The 20,357-nt window shown below is 36.8% G+C and overlaps 1 protein-coding gene across 3 annotated transcripts in view; it reads left to right on the forward strand.

Moving 5' to 3' along the window:
• The window catches only part of slc6a8 (solute carrier family 6 member 8), a 62,982-nt gene that overhangs the window by 10,811 nt on the left and 31,814 nt on the right, over positions 1 to 20,357 (forward strand). For all 3 annotated transcript variants that reach the window (XM_067414328.1, XM_067414330.1, XM_067414329.1), the window contains exons 2-7: positions 5,399 to 5,530; positions 6,584 to 6,848; positions 7,383 to 7,515; positions 12,978 to 13,112; positions 13,393 to 13,496; positions 17,667 to 17,791. In XM_067414328.1, coding sequence (XP_067270429.1) covers positions 5,399 to 5,530; positions 6,584 to 6,848; positions 7,383 to 7,515; positions 12,978 to 13,112; positions 13,393 to 13,496; positions 17,667 to 17,791 — 894 coding nt within the window. The remainder of the gene's footprint in view (positions 1 to 5,398; positions 5,531 to 6,583; positions 6,849 to 7,382; positions 7,516 to 12,977; positions 13,113 to 13,392; positions 13,497 to 17,666; positions 17,792 to 20,357) is intronic.

A 20,357-nucleotide genomic window follows, 5' to 3' on the forward strand; every position in this document is an offset into this window, starting at 1 on the left:
TGGGCAACATGGTGGTTGCAACATTGCTAAATGTACTCACACCGGTAAGACATTTTTGTGCTAAATGCAACCAATTGGTCTCAGCCTGGAGCCCTGGGTTGACTATTAAGCACCAACCCTAGAAAATGTATAAGGAACATGAAGATTGATCTTATCAGAAAGCCAACTTGATCCTCTAGTTTGGTTAGTATGTAGGTGCAACCAAGAGCCTTGCAAAAGGGGACTAAAATAAATAATGCACTTATTCCAACATACTACATTACCATACTAGAATAGTTGCTGTGTCTGAAATTACATACTTTATGTGAGTAGTGCACTAGATTTTAATTTGAACTTAATTCACGACCATTAAACAAGTACATTCTATATAGTATGAATGTGTGTAATATGAATGAAATCCGGACATAATACATCTACCATATTGTCGTTATCACATGACTTGCCACTATAAGTTGTGTCCAAGCGGCAACCTCCCCCAGTTTCTGTTGAAGCCAATACGGAAGTCATTTAAACTGTAATTCCTTGACTGGCCACTCTGGACGTCACGGACACGTCCATATTTTACAGTCTATGGTTGCATCCCTTCACCTCCATTTATAAATCCTCTCATTGGATTTATAGGATATTAAAGTGTCTATCATATGCACACTTTACAATCTAGGCCATCCGGGTACTTTTTCACCTACTGTTTTTCGAATACTATGAATGCGGACTAGGGATGCGCGATATACCGGTACTGGAAAAATACCGGTATATATTTTATTTAAAACGGTACGATATCATGATTTGGCACATTTCGGTATATGCTGCTGTTCCGAAGTTCACCGCTAGATGGCAGCGCGCTACCCAAACTTACCCGAAACAACCGGCAAATGTGACAACAACAGATGAACAAAATGGATAAAGCAGTTGAATCTTACTCAAGATGCCCAAAACGAATTAATAAAGAGAGGAGTAGAAGTGACATTTGTAATGACTTTGCTTATAAAACTGATGAAGAACCATCAAACCTAGCCAAGAAGCATCTGTCACTATTCTGACTTTAAGACTTCTGAAGAGATCGACAGGTCAGTGATCATTCAAACCATCTCATTTGGACATTTATTTTCTTTTAACACTGATCAACGCACACACATAGCCTAACATAAGATCGAATATCACAATCTCCAGCGTTCGTTTCAACCAATGACATTTAGATCTCATTATATTTGCACGCGTACTATTGCACTATTTATATTCCCGTTAGACACAACCGCCTGTGTTTATGTGAATAATTTACTCACTAAAGATGGACATTTGTACATAACTCTGTGTATTTGACTGTTTAAGGAAACTTAATGTGTAATGTGCGAGCGTGACTAAGTGACAGGCGTGTGTGTGTGTGTGTGTGTGTGTGTGTCGTATGAGCTCATATCTCCTGTAACTTATTACGAAATGCTATAAAATCACTTGCATGTTCAAATGATTTCCGTTTTCCATCCCGAGACGAGCGTGAAATGTTGAATCGGATTATGCAGATTGCTTTAGTGTAGTGTGATGTCTTTTGAAACCAGAAGCAATTTGCTCATTTTGAGAGATTTTTGCTGAAATTATTTCTCACAAGAAAGTTTTCAAATGACTGATTTGATGTGATAAGCTTTGCTGATTAATTTACTAATAAACATTTGTGGTAATTTCCCACTTTATAAACTCAAAACTTGCATAATTGAACTCATTCGCGTGCAATATACCCGCGCTAATATCAGACCTTGTATCGGTACTTCGGTATTAGATTGTGGTACCGTACCGAATCCAAAATTGTGGTATCGAGCCATCCCTACTGCGGACATACTATTCTGTTGGCTTACTGTTTTCCGCATGCAATATAGTAGGGAAGCATTACATTTCAGAAAGAGATAGTGTTTTGCTTCCACTGAATGCATGGCTACTACATACTGGGTCGGTAGAAGTTTATATTATTATTTGGTAATACATTTAAGATAAAATCATTGGCTTCTGAGTGGACTAAGCCATATGTGTTGACGGAGCATCCATATCCATCTGTTCTGTAAGGGGGAGGTGTGGAAAATTATAGCATATTTATAGCCTCCCCTTATTACCCAAGAATCCAATCAATTCTGCCTGTGTTTTAAGGCCTGCTCTTTAGAAAGGAGTGAAAACGCTTCCCATGTGTGCTTTACAGGATGAACTACTCAGCTGGGCTTCACACGGCAATTTTACTAACTGGCAAACAGGATTCAACACCGTTGTGATCACTAACTCGATGAATTTTTCGCCCATCCAGAATTGAAAGCTTAACAGAAATGTAACCCCACCTGAGGTGGCTGTCTAGTCGTGAACTGGTGGAAGTTAAGTAAGGGGTAATGTACGGTCAGTCATTATCAGAAAATACTCTGTCAGGGTTTATTTGGTGATAACGAGCAGCTGTCTGAACAGTATCCAAAACTATTATGCGGCTACTCAGCAAACAAATACATAAATAGACATGAAATATTAATTATATTTTATTAGCTGACGCTGCAAAGAAACAGAACAGCACAGCTATGTATGAAATACAACTAGGCAGTCACTTATACAGAATTTGTGTGTGTAACGGTCATTATTCAGTCATATTTGATAACTGAAGGTTGTGATTGACTAGAATCAAGTATTCCATATGAAGCAATATTTTATCTTAACTGCATGCTAGATTTATATTAGAGGTATTCACAAGAACTCTGCTAATGTTAGTATAAATCACATTCTTAAAAGTTTGGGGTCAATACATTTTTTTTTTTTTTAAAGAAATTAATACTTTTATTCAGCAAGGATGCGTTAAATTGATCAAAAAGTGACAGTAAAGACTAGCCTGACGTGGTCATACTCAATTCTAGTCAGAATATGAGTCTGAAACTGCTCCATTGGGCTGTGATTATGAGGCGTGTTTCAACCAAACCAGGAAAGACATCAGTTGGATAGACCAACAACCAATCAGAGCAACAAAGCAACGCATTGTCAAATGTCAACATAGTTCAATTGCACTGTGTTGCCAAGTCCGCGTTTTTCCCCCCGCGGGTTGTTTTCCATGTCCGCGGGTTGGAGCGACTATTATGTGATATATAGACCCATTAGTGCGAATTTTAGCAGACAACCGTGCCAAAATAACACATATTTTACCCCCCAAACGCCATTTTCCCCCCTGGAAAACCCCCCGAAAAGCTATTGTTTAGGGCTAGTAGTTGGCGGGTTTTGTTGTAAAAACTTGGCAATCCTGTCTGCACGCGAGCTGAAATCAGGCTGGAATACACAATCTTTGCCAGTGTTGTAAAAAAATAAAATCATTTAATGATACACAGAGTACTTACCCAACATGATCATCATTTCTGAGAGAAATTGTGAAGGTGAATGCAGATACAAACAAGCTCTCCGTTTAGGATTCAAAAAAATATAATCCAAGCCCCTTTGATGACGTGGATGATTACGTTACTGTTGATCATCTGTCCATCATCGTCTAAAGCCCGCCCTGATGATTTCATTGGTCCAAACAGTTTCTGTTTGGGGATAATTACTCCTCTATGGAGCAAGGCCAGACCGAACTGCTCGACCTAAACATTTTGTGGGCGGGGCTAAGTTTGGCTTGCATCCAGGCTAAGTAAAGACATTTATGATGTAAAAATTTTTTTTTTCAAATAAATACATTTAATGTGTTTACAGTTAAAGTGTTAGTTCACCCAAAAATGAGAATTGAATTACTCGCCCTCATGTGGTTCCAAACCTGTAAGACCATGGTTCATCTTCGGAACACAAATTAAGATTTTCTTTAATTAATTTTTTCATAAAATCCAAGAGCTTTCTGACCCCCAATGTAATCACCAATTTTTAAGGCCTAGAAAGATATCGTTAAAATACTCCGTCTGACTACAGTGGTTTAAACTTAATTTTATGAAGCAACGAGAATTATTTTTGTGCGAAAAAACCCCCAAAGAGAAAGAGGGGGATTTTTTTTTTTAGATAATGTGTAGATTTAAATAATAATAAAACAAATAAACCTACTTCCTCTTGAATTATATCATTAGGCACCATTTGCAAAGAAACCCCTAGTCTTATACATTGCAAGAGAAAGAGCTGAAAATACTTTTCTGAGAGCATAATAATGAATGACCACACACTGATACAGAGTCAAGTGCTCTATGCGCACGACGTCAGCTACTGCAGTGTGCGCAAGACTGTGTGTGTGTGTATGTGTGTGTGAGAGAGAGAGTGAGTCACGCTTGTTTTATTCCGCTGTAGCTGCGTACATGTTCACGCACTGACCCGCAGTCACATTCTCATGCATCATCCGCTCGTGGGGCATTGCCATGGTGTTCTCTTTTGTTTGCAGATCAACCCTACGCTATCCCACATATGCATATTTTCCTTTTTTTCCACAGAGGAATAGACTCAGATAGCAGCTGCAGTCTGCAGATCTGTGCAGCACATTGTGCTCGGTGTGTCCTTCTGTAGGCAGTTCATCAAAAGGCTTCTTTCTGAGTCACGAGTCCAACAAAAGCTGTTGTTTTCTGAATGGAAACCGGGCAGTGCTCCCAAAGCAGTCACTTCATTCATATCAGTGTTTTAAATTAGCAGCAGGGGTTGTCGTTACTTTATTGTTTAGGATTATCTGGCTTGCATTCGTTTTCGTTCTAAATTGGCTGTGTAGCTGCTAGCCTGCAGAGCTAGCGTTACGTAAGCATGTCACTTTGTATAACGACGTCACGCGCCTTTTCTTTTTTTTTCTGTCTGTCACACACACCCATCCTCCCCTGCAGTCACCTCGCAGATGAGTGGCAAGTGACATCATCAAGCCTTTCATTGAGCATGCAGCACGGTTTTTAATCTGCATCACACCGGCGACCAACCCCCTCCCTAAGCTGCTACTGTGGCTGTCAGTCTCAGATCAGTCGAGCAAAGGTTTATTGCTGCCGACGTGTCAGTGTGCTGCCGCACAGACCGCATGATGAATGCTAATTCAGCCAGCAGCAGTCAAATCCTAACTGACGTGCTAACGCGAAGGTGTTGTGCACAAATAGCAGATAATTCCCTCTGTTAAAATAGTCCCCTGTGTTGTAATACTTCAAAGATGTGCAAAATGCAGTCTTGTTGTCTTTTTGGGTTAATTGTCATGATATGCATCATGAGACCTTTATGTTTCTAGGTATTATTTTATTGGACATTATGACATCTTGTGACTAGAATAAATGGAAAATGCAGTTCTTTGAATTTCATATCAAGTGTTTGACCTTCAGACAAATTTATGCATGTTATTCAACAATTATTCCTATTCTTTCATTAAAATGCAATAACTTGAAATGGGTTGTGAATGTCATTCCATGTTGTCTTTAAGGTCACTCTGTCATTGTCTATTGCTGTGTGTTCACAGGAGTGTTCCTCATTCCCTACGTGTTGTTCATATTTCTGGGAGGCATTCCGATATTCTTCCTGGAGATAGCGCTGGGTCAGTTTATGAAGGCTGGAAGCATCAATGTGTGGAACATTGCCCCTCTTTTTAAAGGTTTGCTCTACAACTACACTACCTTACTTTTTTAGTTATTATGCTATTTTAGGTTGTCCCTTAAAACACTGCACGTTTTATTTTATAATATTATAATTTGTTTAATTTTTTAGAGCTGTCAAAATATGAATCACGATTACAAAATAAAAGTTTGTGTACATAATGTGTGTGTGTGTGTGTGTACTGTGTATAATTATGTATATTTGAATACACACACGTACATGTATATTTAAGATATATTCACATCTATATATTTATACAATTTAAATTATATATAAATAAACATTTTATATAAATATAAAATGTTTTTCTTAAATATACATGCATGTATGTGTATTTATATGCACAAAATAATTATACACAGTGCGCACACGTATATTGTGTAAACACAAACGTCTGACAGCACTAATATATTAAAAATTAAAATAAAATGTAAAGTTTTATATATAGTACAATAATTTAAAATAATATCACCTTATATCTGTATTTAATATCGATATTGAGTAATATATATATATATTACTTGATATTACTTATATATATATATATATATATATATATATATATATATATATATATATATATATATATATATATATATATAGCCTCATTTTGTAGTTTAAAGACAGCATGAAATCAAATTTGACTCTATTTACTGTCTGAATGCTTGATTGGTCATTTAGATTTTTATATAGTAATAAAAAACTTTTCGTTCCGTCGGATAATATACACTACACCTAAAAAGTCAACTGCTCAGTTCATCATGAGCCCAAATGAGAGCTGCATCACAGATCAGCAGCAGGAGTCCGATTTCATTTATCACTTGATGAGATCTGACTGACAAGAAGAGTGAGGCGTGGTGACTGACAAGATGGTGGCGGAACATTTGGTTTCAAAGCCCAATGTAAAAGCGCCTAGTTAAGCAAGTTTGCCATTGTACTACTTCGCCATACATCACATCCCTATTAATCAGTACACGTTATATAAGGGAAACTGATCACCTGAAGGTGTTTATTTTTACGCTTCATGCGGTCTTTTACTTGTTTATTTTAGGACTTGGCTATGCCTCCATGGTGATTGTGTTCTTTTGTAACACGTACTACATCATGGTACTTGCCTGGGGTTTCTACTACTTCATAAAGTCCTTCAATTCCACGCTGCCCTGGTCCACCTGCGACAACCCATGGAACACGGAGAACTGCATCGAGATCTTCCGCCACGCCGACTGCCACAACGGCACCATTGGCAACTCCACATTTGGCAACCTGACGTGCGAAGAGCTTGCTAATGGGCGTTCTCCTATTATTGAATTCTGGGAGTGAGTGATTGTTTTTTTTAATGCCATTCATTTCTCTCTTAAATATTCAATATGCCTTTTATACAAGAATCACCCTTGACAAGATCAATGTGTTTTTGTTGTTACAATTAAACTTGCACTTCTTACTTGGGCATGTTGATTTACTGTTACTTAATCCCACATGTCAGAGCCGGTTAAACACATAATTCGCTCTTTACCTATAATGAACCTGTGGCATTACATTTGGTCACGTGGTGCTGCCTGTACGATCTGGATCTGTGTATGAGGTTTATAAATCTACATAATATTGGCTATGCAAGGTGAAATCTCAGATTTGGAAGGACATCTGTTTACAGAGCACATGGATTGACCGTTCAAAACGGCTCATGATTAGTTTTCGTGACATCAGGGACAGTAGACTATACAACTCTGGAAAGTCATCACTTTCAAGCTTCATATGAGTTAGGTAGTTATAAATTAAATACATTAAAACAAAAACTGCAATGAAGCAAAGCTTTGTGAGCTTTCATCCATGAACGTCTATCTCCATCTCAGGAACAAGGTTCTGAACATCTCGGATGGGCTGGACCAGCCAGGCATCATAAACTGGGAGATGGTGCTGTGTCTGTTCGCCGTGTGGGTGATGGTTTACTTCTGTGTGTGGAAGGGAGTGAAGTCAACAGGAAAGGTAAGGACACTCTTTCTTTCTCTCTGTCTTTCTTTAGTGCTTCTCATTACGTGTGACCCTTGAAGACGGGTAAACGCAGTCACATGGACAGCAGAGAATCAAATACCTGCGCTACAGCTTAAGCTTGGTTATGTAACAGTCAGAGCTCATTGTTAACTAGTACTGGAGAAGCTGCTTCTAGTTAAACCACAGTCAAGCTACTCTTTTGAAAAAATGACTAGCTACTAAAAATAACTGGCTAAATGTTTTGTAAAGAGATTATATATTTTTAGTTTTTGAAAGAAATGAATTCTTATAATGTTACAAAATATTTCTGTTTCAAACTATGTATGTTATTTTGTATTTTATATTCGTCAAAGAATCCTGAAAACAAATTATCACAAGTAATATTAATATAAGAATATTTTTTTGAATAGCAAATCAGCATATTAGAATGATTTCTGAAGGAGTAATGATAATTCAACTGAAAATTCAACTTTGCATCTCAGAAATAAATTACAATTTAAAATCTATTGTATTTTTGATCATTGATGATTGATGAAAAGACCTCAAACACTGTTTAAGGTGGGCATACACTGCGATTTCAGCAAGGTTACCTACTCACACCAGCGCTCAGAAATTGTGCTCACACTGAAGGTGTGAAATATGCACAATAAACCCCCGTGCCAGGATTGCACAGATAAAGCATATGGTGTACTACAATAGAGAGATGGTCAAATGATCCAGCTATCATATCAAGAGGATTTAGCATATCCAATTTATGTAATAAAATACATTACTATTATCAATATTATTATTATTAGGGTAGGCCTACTTTTATTATTAAACTGATATTACATTTCATAATGCGTAATGCATAACGAAACACTGCAGAAAAGATAATAATTATAATTAAAGTATGTCAGAACACTGCAGTAATACCAGTCTCAGCAGCTTTATCAAAAACAACTTGTTTAACACGCAATAGACTACTTCTCTTTTTACACTATATAGGTTTTATGGACCACAAGAAAAATATTAAGAAAATTAATTAATACAGTTATAGTAGCCTACGTTTTCCGAATATATGTTGAAGTAGTTTATCGTGCGTTGTCTCTATGAGAATATACGTGTCAAAAGCTTGTTATTTTCACTTTCTGCAGTGAATAATTGACTGGTTTGAGTCCTCATCGACATAATTCCTGCACAACGTTGGAGCATTGCGTGTTATCCGCTGACTCTTCATGATTGCGATATTACGACATGACATTTTTCTTTATCGCCAATTATCAAATGATGGGCAACAGTTCGCATTTCCTATGATAATAAAATTAAGTAATTAAGTAAGTTATTAAATAAATGAGTAAGAAACAAGTAAATGAATGATCAAGTAGCTGAATTAAGAGGCACTGGATAGGCTACCCGGTGGTTTGGTAGACTTGGATTATCCATGTTACTACATGAACTGGAGGCATGCAACAGTTTGCTAAATTGCTGCTGTTTGATGACTGCCTACAGAACTTAAAGATCTCCCTCTTTTCGTTTTCTTTCTTGATGCATTAAAGATAAAATGGTTTGACTTCTGCTTTCGCACAGGCGCAGAGAGGGGAAAATAGGGCAATCAGTTCGCAGCTCTGCTTCCGATGTGCAGTACTCTCACGAGGGGCGAGCAGAATTTCTGACATGCTAGAAATTCATCAGACCATATGATTGTCGATCGGGAGAGGTTAAATCGCCTCTCGTTTCCCTATGTACACTGCACGAACATCACACATGAAACAACGCACGACAAAGCTGAAAATCGGCCCAACCCAAAACAAGTTCGAGTCGGCTCGAAATCGGACGAGGTCCAGAGTGTATTTGGATCCCAGAGTGTATGCCCAGTTTTAGGGATTAAAATTAGTAATTTTTTTTGTTTTTTTTTACTAGTATGAATTGGACTTTAAAACGCTACAGAAATTGTTTCTTACTTTCGCTGTGCTTCTTGCAGTTATGGGATTGCCTTCTTCTTACCAAGTGATAATTTTGGGTCTTCTGTAACGGCTTTCATGCCAGAAAGCTGCTCACTATGTTTTGTAACAGAGCATATATTCCAGTGTAATTGAAATAGCCAGTTGAATCCAATATATCTCTCTCATCTGAAACTTTAATTCACTCTCCATGTCATTTCATTAGTTCTATCTTATGTAATCTTACCTTGTTATTATGCTGCACAAATAAATTCTTAAAAATATGGTTTGACCTAATTGATTGGGTTCGGGGTTAGTACCTAGTTAGTGTCATTACTAAAATAAGTTCATAGTATGTTCATGCGAAACAGGACTGTACAATAAATTGCTACCAGAATATAATGCATTTCATTTCCCTTGATTAGCGCAGTGTGACTTTCTTACATAACCTTGATTCGCATAGCTCCTCCCACTGCTCCTTTGTCACTGTAGTGTTGAAGTGAGGCAGAAAGGTCGCCATAGCAACATTATTTGCCATGGGGGTGTGGCGGGAAATATTCCAAAGTGCCTTGTCAGGGAGGCACACTGAGATTGGTCGGTCACGAGCCGGTGTCTGCAGTGGGACGTGATAAGGTGCTCGTACAAATGGCCAACAGCCATATTCTCTCTCTGGGAGGCGGGATCATATGAACCCTTAGTAATATAATAACTTCATTTTATTTCTTCTGCGTATTACTGTGTAGAAGGTCATCCTCGTATTACAGCATGCCTCTTCTGCTCTTAAGTCTGCTGTGTTACTCCTGTGTACTCAAAGCAGGGCTTAATGTTTCTTGTAAAACAGTAAAGGAAGGTAAATAATGGAAAGTAGGTTATTTTAACTTGTTTATTTAGTTACATGGTTAGTTGCCAACTTGTGTTTTTCCTTCATAGATTTTCATTGATGCAAAGGACACTAAAGTTGAATCAAGCTCATTCAGGCGATACACACACACACACGCACACAATAAGCCAGTGTTATAGTGAGCTAATTGGCTATTTCAGAATCTGATTAATTATTACGGGGCACAAATACTAAGCGGCAGATTACCCCAGATTCACCGGTCTAATGGGAATTAGAACAGAGTTTGTTTACTGACAGTATTTTTAGTTCAGGTCTATTTCTGCATCTTTATATGCACTTGAAAGCAGCATAGACTGAATCTTAAAGTCTGAGATGGTAACAGAGTTATGGTAGGAGTGTTTGATTTTAATGGCTGTGTGTCAGACAGCTAATTCTATTATTAATATACTAGGAAAGTCTTGCTGTTTATATACACAGCAATACTTACCAACCCTAAACTGTTGAATGCTATGGTATTATACAAAATAAAGTTCAGTGTTGGTGTTGGTAAATTTTATGCTTTGTCTTTTATGTTTACCACGGCTGCATTACTTTGATAAAAATTTCAGTTAAAACAGTAATATTGTGAAAAATAATTGCAATTTAAAATAACATTTTAGTAATTATTGTAATATATCTTTAAATGTAATTCATGTTGCAAAGGGTTTTTTGTGTGTGTGCAAATATTATTTCAGAAATCAGTGTCACATGATCCTTTATCAGTAATTGCAATAGGTTTATCTGATACTCAAGAACCATTTCTCAAACTAATATTTTTATGGAAACCATTTATTTTCAGGATTCTTTGGTGAAGAGAAAGTTCAAAAGAACAGCTTTTATTTGAAATAGAAATATTTTGTAATAGCATAAATTTCTTTACTGTCACTTTTGATCAAATTAATGTATCCTTGCTGAATAAAAGTAGTAATTAATGTAAAACCCCCAGACATGATGCTCTGGACTGTGGACAGACAAAGATGTCAGAATGACGTGGAGAATTCAAAGAGCTCTATAGTAACTGGGCGGCATTGTGCTTTTTGAGTTTAGCTCGCCTTCCTTAGGGAATTCAGTAGAGAGTTCTGAAAGAACAATTGAAGTCTGTGAAGATCTAGGGCTGAGCGGCGTGCTTTAATGTAGATGGGCTTGATCTAGAATGCCTGTCCTACTTTTATGCGTCGTCTATGTGGAGCAATTACTGAAGGCTGCCAGCTCGTAAGAACATGCAGTGAGCCAAGTCCATGAAGCGGCAACACTTGGATTGAGCAGGTCTCATTTTAATTCTCCCTGATAACAATCTCTCGTATTGCCAGAGTTCAAAGTTCACACCGTTTGGACCCAGCCACTGAATCAATAAACCTCTCCTTGTAAAAAAAAAAAAAATCTTCAATGATATGATAACAGAAGGCACTGAGACGTGCCGTACATGCTTCCCGACTTTATTCACATGACAGAATGCTCAGCATGTGACTAACACTGTCCTTGTTGTGGCCCGAGAGAGATAAAAAGTATTTCAGAGATGCAATGCAGCAAATTCCCTGAAATAAATCTACAGATAATATTGGCTTAAACTAGATTATGTTATCTGGATTTTATGTGGCATTCTACAATCAGTCTGGCAAATGCTCTTAAGTGCACGCAAATGCCTACCAAAATCATTTATTAATCACAGATAAATAACATATTATCAGAAATGTGAGTTTTACATTTTATGAAGAAAATATAAGTGGTGTTTTTTTTAATGGAACACCATACTAGTGTAACCCCTTCTGTTCGGACCGGGACTTGAACTCGGGTCCGCCGGCATGAGAGTCAGACGCTCTAACAAGGAGGCTAAAGGCTGCAACATCTAGTGTCGGTCGCTAGAGTCTCTTGAAGTCAGAGGAGTGAGGTTTACTCGCACAGCAACTACTACTAGCTGGCCTCCATTACACTAGCATGTTGTGGAGGTGGCCAGAGGGTGCAAGGTCATTGCCAGGAAGTTTTGGTAATTCTGATCTTTTTGAGAAATAATAGCATATCTCTGCTCAACAAACACGATTTGATATATCTGTCACGGCTGTTGCACATGCGATGCAAGATGAGTTTGGCAAAGTTTACTGCTTATGCTTCAAAAACCCAAATAAAATATTAGCAATAGTAATATCCTTAGCAAATGCAGCTAATATGCTAATACCTTAAGCAGCAAGTTATAGGTAGGTAATGTATAATATATGTTCTCTCCTCCAACTTTGTATAAGCATTGAACATCTGCTTATATATAACATAAAAGTTTGGCAAAACATAAGTTTGCACTATTTTGAAGTTCTCAAATAAACTAAATTTGACAAATCAATTAGGCTACTAAGTTTTGTGACAGTTTAATGCTTATTCTTCAAATACCCCACTAAAGTATTAGCAATATTAATAGTAATAGCCTTACCAAATGCAAATAATAGGTTCAAACCTAAGCTAAGCTATAGGTAATAAACGCCTGGTTTAAAAAAAACTACTGGTGTGCATCTGGAGACAAAACAATGCCACATACATATTTTAAGAAATGTCAATGCAAGTTGCTGTTAGTTAAAACAGCTGAAATGGGCCTTTTAGTCTGAGACTAGGCTTGTCTGTGAAACCGGGGGAAACAATGAACTTGACTGTGTGTCTTTTTTTCACAGATAGTGTATGTCACTGCCACGTTCCCGTATGTGGTCCTGATTATTCTCCTGGTGAGGGGCGTTACTCTTCCTGGAGCTTACGATGGAATCTTGTACTATGTCAAACCTGATTGGTCTAAGCTAGGAGAGGCACAGGTGAGACTTTTAGTTTTCTCTTTTAGCCTCATACCTTTATTTTGATAAAATCATCAGTTTTTATCCAAATGAATAAATATAAATGTATGTCAATATGCTTCACATTTACTTTTCTCCCTCTTCTATAGATCTGATACATAATACTTTAATACTGTTTCTTAGCACTTTTAAATTGGACATTTATGTTTCTCTCCAGAGTAGCTGGAGCCACTTTGAGCTCAATAATCATTTCAGAGGTGGATCTGTTTGTCTCACTGTCATCACTCTTTCTGTCTCTCAGGTCTGGATCGATGCCGGTACTCAAATCTTTTTCTCCTACGCTATCGGGCTCGGAGCCCTCACCGCCCTGGGCAGCTATAACAGATTCAACAATGACTGCTATAAGTAAGCCTCCATCACAGCCTTGAAGAGACAAGGACATATTTTGTTTTGCCGTCTTGTGATCTTTCTGAACCATTGTGTTTCTTTTCTAAAGATGTTGTGTCTAGTACATTCATCCAATCAGAGAGCCCTGACCTTGTCTTATAAGAAGCTGAATTGTGTGACTAGCAAAGAGCAAATGGCTTCTCACTTATAGATCTCAAATGCATACATTAGCAAACAGGTGCACTGAATCAGCAGCACTCTGTCTGGCTATGTATAACACATTGAACATCGGAGATACATTTTTCATTTAAACCTGAAAAATAAAAGATTTAGAATTTGAAATTTAAAATTAAATGTTTTATTTATATTGATGAAGATTCTGTACCATTTTTCAGTCATTAATCAAGCAAGCAAGCATTCTGCTTTTCACTCTTAATAAATGTTTTTATTAAATTATAATGAAATGTTATTAGGGAACTGCAATATAAATATTTTCATTACATTTTTTTTAATTTAATTATTTAGTAATTGGATTTGTATTCTGTGCGTTAAAGTATAGGGGCCCTGTTTTAAAGGGATAGTTCACCCAAACCTGAAAATGTGATGTTTATCTTCTTAGCCCCAGGGCATCCAAGATGTAGGTTTGTTTGCTTCTTCAGTAGAACACAAGAACAAGATTTTTAACTCCAACCATTGCTCCAAAAACACCTTCTTCTTGGATGCCCTGAGGCTAAGCAGTAGGGTTGTGCCGATAGACGATAGTATCGTGTATCGACGATAGGCAGAGAGATCGCCGAAAGCTGAAGCTGTTGGCGATTTCAAGGCGATATTTGGCTCGTTCCCCATGAATATAATAAATAAATAAAAATTATTATTAAATGAAAATATTATGATCATAGTTATTATTATTATTATCATCATCATTACATTAATTGTACTTATTCTGCTTAGCCTTACTATTCACATCAACATCAAAGCGCGTGGTGTTGCACTCACAGGCTACGTGCCGCATATATACTGCGAGTGCAACACCACACGCTTTTAAAATGTAAAAATGAGTTACTCTTCAGTGAAAAAAAATGTTTTTTTAAAGACGAAAAAACTACATAGTTTCAGAATTTAATTGCAAGGTGATCAACCTAGCCCTATATTCACAAATTCACATAAGCCACGGCGAAAACGGCATCATCATCATCATCAGGCTAAAGCATTTTTTTTCATAAATGTACATTTATTTTATATTATAATAATACAATAACAATTTGCTATATTATAATTATAGGCTATAGCCTATACATTTGAACAGAGCAATCAGTCAAAAAGTAAAAGCAGCTTTATTTCAAACGACTTAACGACGGAACAACGAACAAATGAGCAAAAAAATATTGCACTGGCCGTTAATCTAAGATTTCTTGTTAAAGTGCAGTGAAATACTTAAATGTCAGCAGACAATGTATTTTCTAATAATGTGTTTTAGCCCTTGCCCGCTGTATGGGCTACAGAAATAAATAGTTTATTAAAATAGACAGGCTGTGACACCAGGTTGACGGTAGCCTAAAAATAATGAATAACGAAATAGGCTTTAATAAATAAAAAACACAATGAAAGAACTCAAATAAAACGGCAAAACAATTAAATCACCTCAAATGTATAGGCTACTCGAATGAACTTATTGCTAAAACAAACACAAGGCCACAAACAATTAAGACAACAATTATTGTTATGCAATTCAGGTATCTATTCCCAAAAATGTTTTGTATAAAGAAAACCAGCTGGTTTACTCTCTCGGGTTTGAGAAGGTTGCGGTGGGGAGTATGTTGCCCGCTGCACTGAACACGCGTTCCGATGGAGCCCGTTTCACACATACTCCGTCTGCAGTGTGTGTGCGGCGCGTATTTTTTTCCGTACCCATGTTAACGGATGACAGCTTTCATACTGCACGCGGATGCTGTCCGTCAGTCCGTTCCAGGAGCGGTGCGTCTGCAGCAGTGCACGGATCGTTTTCGTACCGAGGCTATTTTTTGCTGCGCTGCGTTGCTGCATTAAAACGACAGAACATTGTTCGCATTAAAATAAACAGGTAGGCTATTGACGGAGGCTATTATTTAAATTGTATAATTGAAAATATAGGCCTACTCTTGTTTCAAAGTCAACACATGGCTTTTTTTCTCAAGTTAAGCAAGGAAACGAGACTGCAGGATTTCCTTTAAAAGGTTTAAAAACGAAAGAAAAGACGAGAGTCGGCTGTTTTTGAATAGCCTATTGTAAGTTTCTAATTTAAAATGTTTGTGATTTAGGCTATAACCTATGTTTAAATGTTTTGCCACTTGTGTGAGCTAAATCTAAATATGAATAAATTAATTGAATAAAATGCTGTAGGCTAGTGACGAGCCATGTTCAGTAAAAACTTTTGGATTTTAAATAAAAAATAATGAATAAATGCTGTGTTTGTGGTATGCAACAGCCGACCAGTTGCACACGGATTGCTTCACGGATGAACCTAAATAATAGGCCTACAAACACAACACATCTGGTTAACTAGAAGAGCATCATTTCGATTGTTAAATAAGAGGCGATCTGGCGCTCGTTGCCGCTGTTTTCAGTGCTGCAGATTTCTCTCGTGGCTCGTGCATGTGCAGAGCACTTTAATCTAACTTTTTTATTCGTTCTGGTAAAATCACTAAACAAAATGCACAAAAACTGTCCCTGCTCTTCATGTACAATCACTGATGATATTCGGTTTTAATGAGAAAAAACACGAGGATTTAAAGTGTGCAAATCTATGCCTTTATTCACGTGAAAAATCTGGACACTAACGCTATATTGTGTTTAGATGCATCCCCTTATAATACGCCATAAAGTGTGTATCATATGCACACAAAAAACTGCGTAGCCTACCATTTGTAAGCCAAAGCTCATTTTGACGTATACATTCCACGAGATTGCACACTCGTACTATACGCATTTTCGTGAGACTGTCCCACCCACTTTTTAAAACAAAGTTAAGCCACTGAATGCTCCGCCCCGACGCGATAAGATCGCATATCGGCGATCTCACAGGCTGACGATATGACGATTGGAAAATTAGGCATATCGCCCAACACTACTAAGCAGATAAACATCACACTTTCAGTTTTGGGTGAACTATCCCTTTAACGATCTGAAATCCACTTTTGCTAGGAAAAAGTGGCCTGGCACATGGTCTAAAAGGGTTGTCCCTATTCTTTTAATGAGTCATGGGTGTGTTTTGGGCATAACGTGCAATAAGCCAATCAGAGTCTCATTCTCCCACCCTCCACCTGACGAGTCAGTTTAAATGCATGTGTATTGCCACTAGGGCTGCCACTAACGGCTATTTTTATATTGATTAATCTATCGAATAATTTGTTGATTAATCTGTTGACATTTATCACAATCATTTTCAACAATTTTACTTTAAATCATATAATTTAACTTGTAACTTTGGCATTCAGTAGTGTACTATACAAATATAAATGTAAAGAGGAACTTGACAAAATATAAAAGTACAAGGTACAAATTTGTAAACTATTTGTCACAATACCAAAATTATGACTTCGATATGATACCATGATACCTAAAATACCTTGATACAGATACTAAATGGATACCATGGCAAAAACCAGTAAAGGTTTTGACCAATTGCCATGTTTGGTTAAATAAGTAGCCACTTGATTTCATTCTGATACATGCAATGACTATCCATTATGGCATGTAGGCATTTTTATCTTTATGTACACAATAATAATGTTTTACATTGTAATTCTTTTATTTTTAACATTTGGTCTGCTACACGTCCCTGTGTGTGCCTCAAAATACCAATGCGCCTGAACACAGCTCGTTTTCAGACCCTCATGCCCGAACAGATGAGAGAATTTGTGCCAAGTGTATGATAGGGCCCCATGTCTCTCATGAAATCATGTTATTTAACGCATTATACTCTTTAATGTATAACCTTGAGTAGATAATTGACTGTAAGGTGGAATTATTATTATATATTATGAATGCATTTTAATGCATAAAGATGAAAACATTTATAGTTGATTGATTTTATACAGTACATCACGTGTGTAACAAAATTAACTAGCAAATACTGAAACATACAGGCACCTGCATTAAAACACATCCTACAACTGAGCTGCAGTAAATGTTTTCTTCTTCTCTTCTCAGGGACGCTTTTGTTCTGGCTTTTATTAATAGTGGCACCAGTTTCTTTTCTGGTTTTGTGGTCTTCTCCATCTTGGGTTTCATGGCTTCCGAGCAAGGTGTGGACATCTCTAAAGTGGCTGAATCAGGTAAGAGTCTGCCGTATTTACTTCAATACAGGTGACAGATTATGTACTATACTGGAAAGTAAGACAAACTATACGTTTAAAGCATATTCATGTGTGTGCCACCCAGCCCTGATCTTAGTACCAGGCCTGAAACAACACGCATCTTAATGCAGACATTCAATAATTCACTTTCACTTGTTTTTAGTGCACATAAGTGAATGCATTTCTGACCTGGGGCTGGTTCTTGTAAATAATTTATGACATCAATATTTAATGCAAGAATGATCTGCTGAAAATGAATGCATTTTGTGAGTCATGAACATGTGGTATGATGATGCTATTCTATTGTAAATGAATTTCAATGCAGTGTCATATGTGAGATATTGTATTACTATAAATGTTTATTGTTGGTTTGACAATATCACTGAAAGCACAATATAAATGAAGATCATGTTTATATTTATGCACAATGTTATTTGCTCTTAGTCATATTACTGTGAAAGGGAGCAGACAATTAGCAGTTTGTTTTATGTGTGTGTTTCTGTGTGTGTATGCATACTTGGTGTGCGCAAGTTTATAATGGTAAATAACAGATAATGGTTCATGAATTAACAGCTGTATGTCACTCATTATTTTGTTTTGGGTGGGATATTGTGCGTGTGTGTGCGTGAATGTTAATGTGTCTGTTCTGAATGAAGGGCGCGTGTGTGTGTGTGTGTGTGTGTGTGTGTGTGTGTGTGTGTGTGTGTGTGTTGTTTGTGAATTTTCGCTATCACAATACGTGGTCTTCTTTCTGTATGCTGTATCGTCCATGAACATAAACACTTTATGAGGACATGATTCTCAGAATGCAACTCCTTGATTTGCGCACACAAAAGCAAAGACATTTATTGCCATTTTAAGTCAATCTCTATGTTTGTTACCTACAGTGAAATACTGATCATTAATAATAGAAATAAACATAGACATCACAGACTAGATCTAGTTTGCAGCATGAACTGAACGCCCCCGCATGCTCTTCAGTGCCGCTCACGCATGCAGACGTGTCGCTGTATAGCTCATAACACATTGGCCTACATGTTTCACATTTAAAGTGTGAATACCAGGCTTGGCCTTCTGTTGTATAATTTTTTATCACTCATTTTTTATTAAGTAATCACTAATAATCTGTACACAACATTCTGTAGAATTGGCACTAAATTCAGGTCGTTTTTTTTTTTTTTTTAAAGCAAAAACATAAATATATACATATATATTTTCATATAAGCTGCTGCATAAAGAATAAATCAACAGATATCCAAAGAGTGATCATGAATCTAGATTGGTTAGTTAATGGTCATTTATGTATTATAGCCATCTTCTTCAAACACTAAAAAAACAATTCGGAAAATTCGGTTTCAATCTTTCTACTTCAAATTTCACTTATTTCAGTGCATTTCTGTTCAATGGGAATTATTTGTGACAGTTACTAAGTTAAAATAGTTTCAATGCTGTATAAAAGTAGAGTAGCAGTCTTCTGCTGCGCGAGAGCCTAATCAAAGGTAGCCACTCATCATAGTATATTTTGGAGAACAAAATCATCATCCAATCACAATCACATGCAGGTGGGATATTAGAAAGCATGGAGCAGATCATATCAGACCCAAAGAAGCGCGTGTGTACATTTAACAAGGATCTCGAACAAGGAGTTTATCAATTAATTATGCCCTGAAAAATGTGCAAAAAAACTCAATGTAGTATCGCGTTGAATGAGACACCAGAAGCACAATCTCATACAGCACACAATCCCAAATCCAGTTCTCTACGCACCTGAATGGTCAAATACAGACACAGTTGTTAAAATGCCCATTATGTGTGTCAGAAAATTAGATCCTAGCATTCAGTCTTAAAGTGACAGCAGCCTAAAATACCTGTCTGGGTCATTAATGTTAATCAAACAACAGAAGATGTTAAATAAATGTATACATGTTAATAAACCTGTAAAAAAAAAATAATAATAATAATAATAATAAAAAAATAATATATATATATATATATATATATATATATATATTATTTCATTATTTTGCGTCTGTCCATCCCCTCCCGTATTCCACCATAAGAAATCTGGTAACCCTATTGATATACTATTATTTATCTTAAAAAAATAAATAAATAAAAACACAACCTGGTAATCATCATCTGCATGCATGTGCATTTAACAGGATTTTTGATCAGTAAAAAGAAATATCATATTGTCTTTGGGCATGACATTTAAATAATGACATTGATTTGAACCAAAGTTAGCACCAGAATACAAAATTAAATAGTTAAAACTCTTAAGCATATGAAGAAATATAAGACTGTTCTTTTCCCTTATAAACCTCAGTTGTCCTGGGTTAAAATTGTACAGCTTTTCAATTGCTGCTGAGCTCCATTTTGTGTTAATGGTATTACTCTTTCCCCTGCATGTTAAATTAGTACTGTCATTTCAAAATCAGTTTGAGCTTGCGGCGGCACAGACGCAGTGCGCTGGTTTGTTGAGGCTCAGTAAAGGACAGCATGTTCTTGGCCTGAAGGAGAGATGGTAGGCAGCGAGACTAAATGA

This window comes from Pseudorasbora parva, chromosome 13 (genome assembly GCF_024679245.1).
Source record: "Pseudorasbora parva isolate DD20220531a chromosome 13, ASM2467924v1, whole genome shotgun sequence".
Taxonomy (NCBI): Eukaryota; Metazoa; Chordata; class Actinopteri; order Cypriniformes; family Gobionidae; genus Pseudorasbora; species Pseudorasbora parva.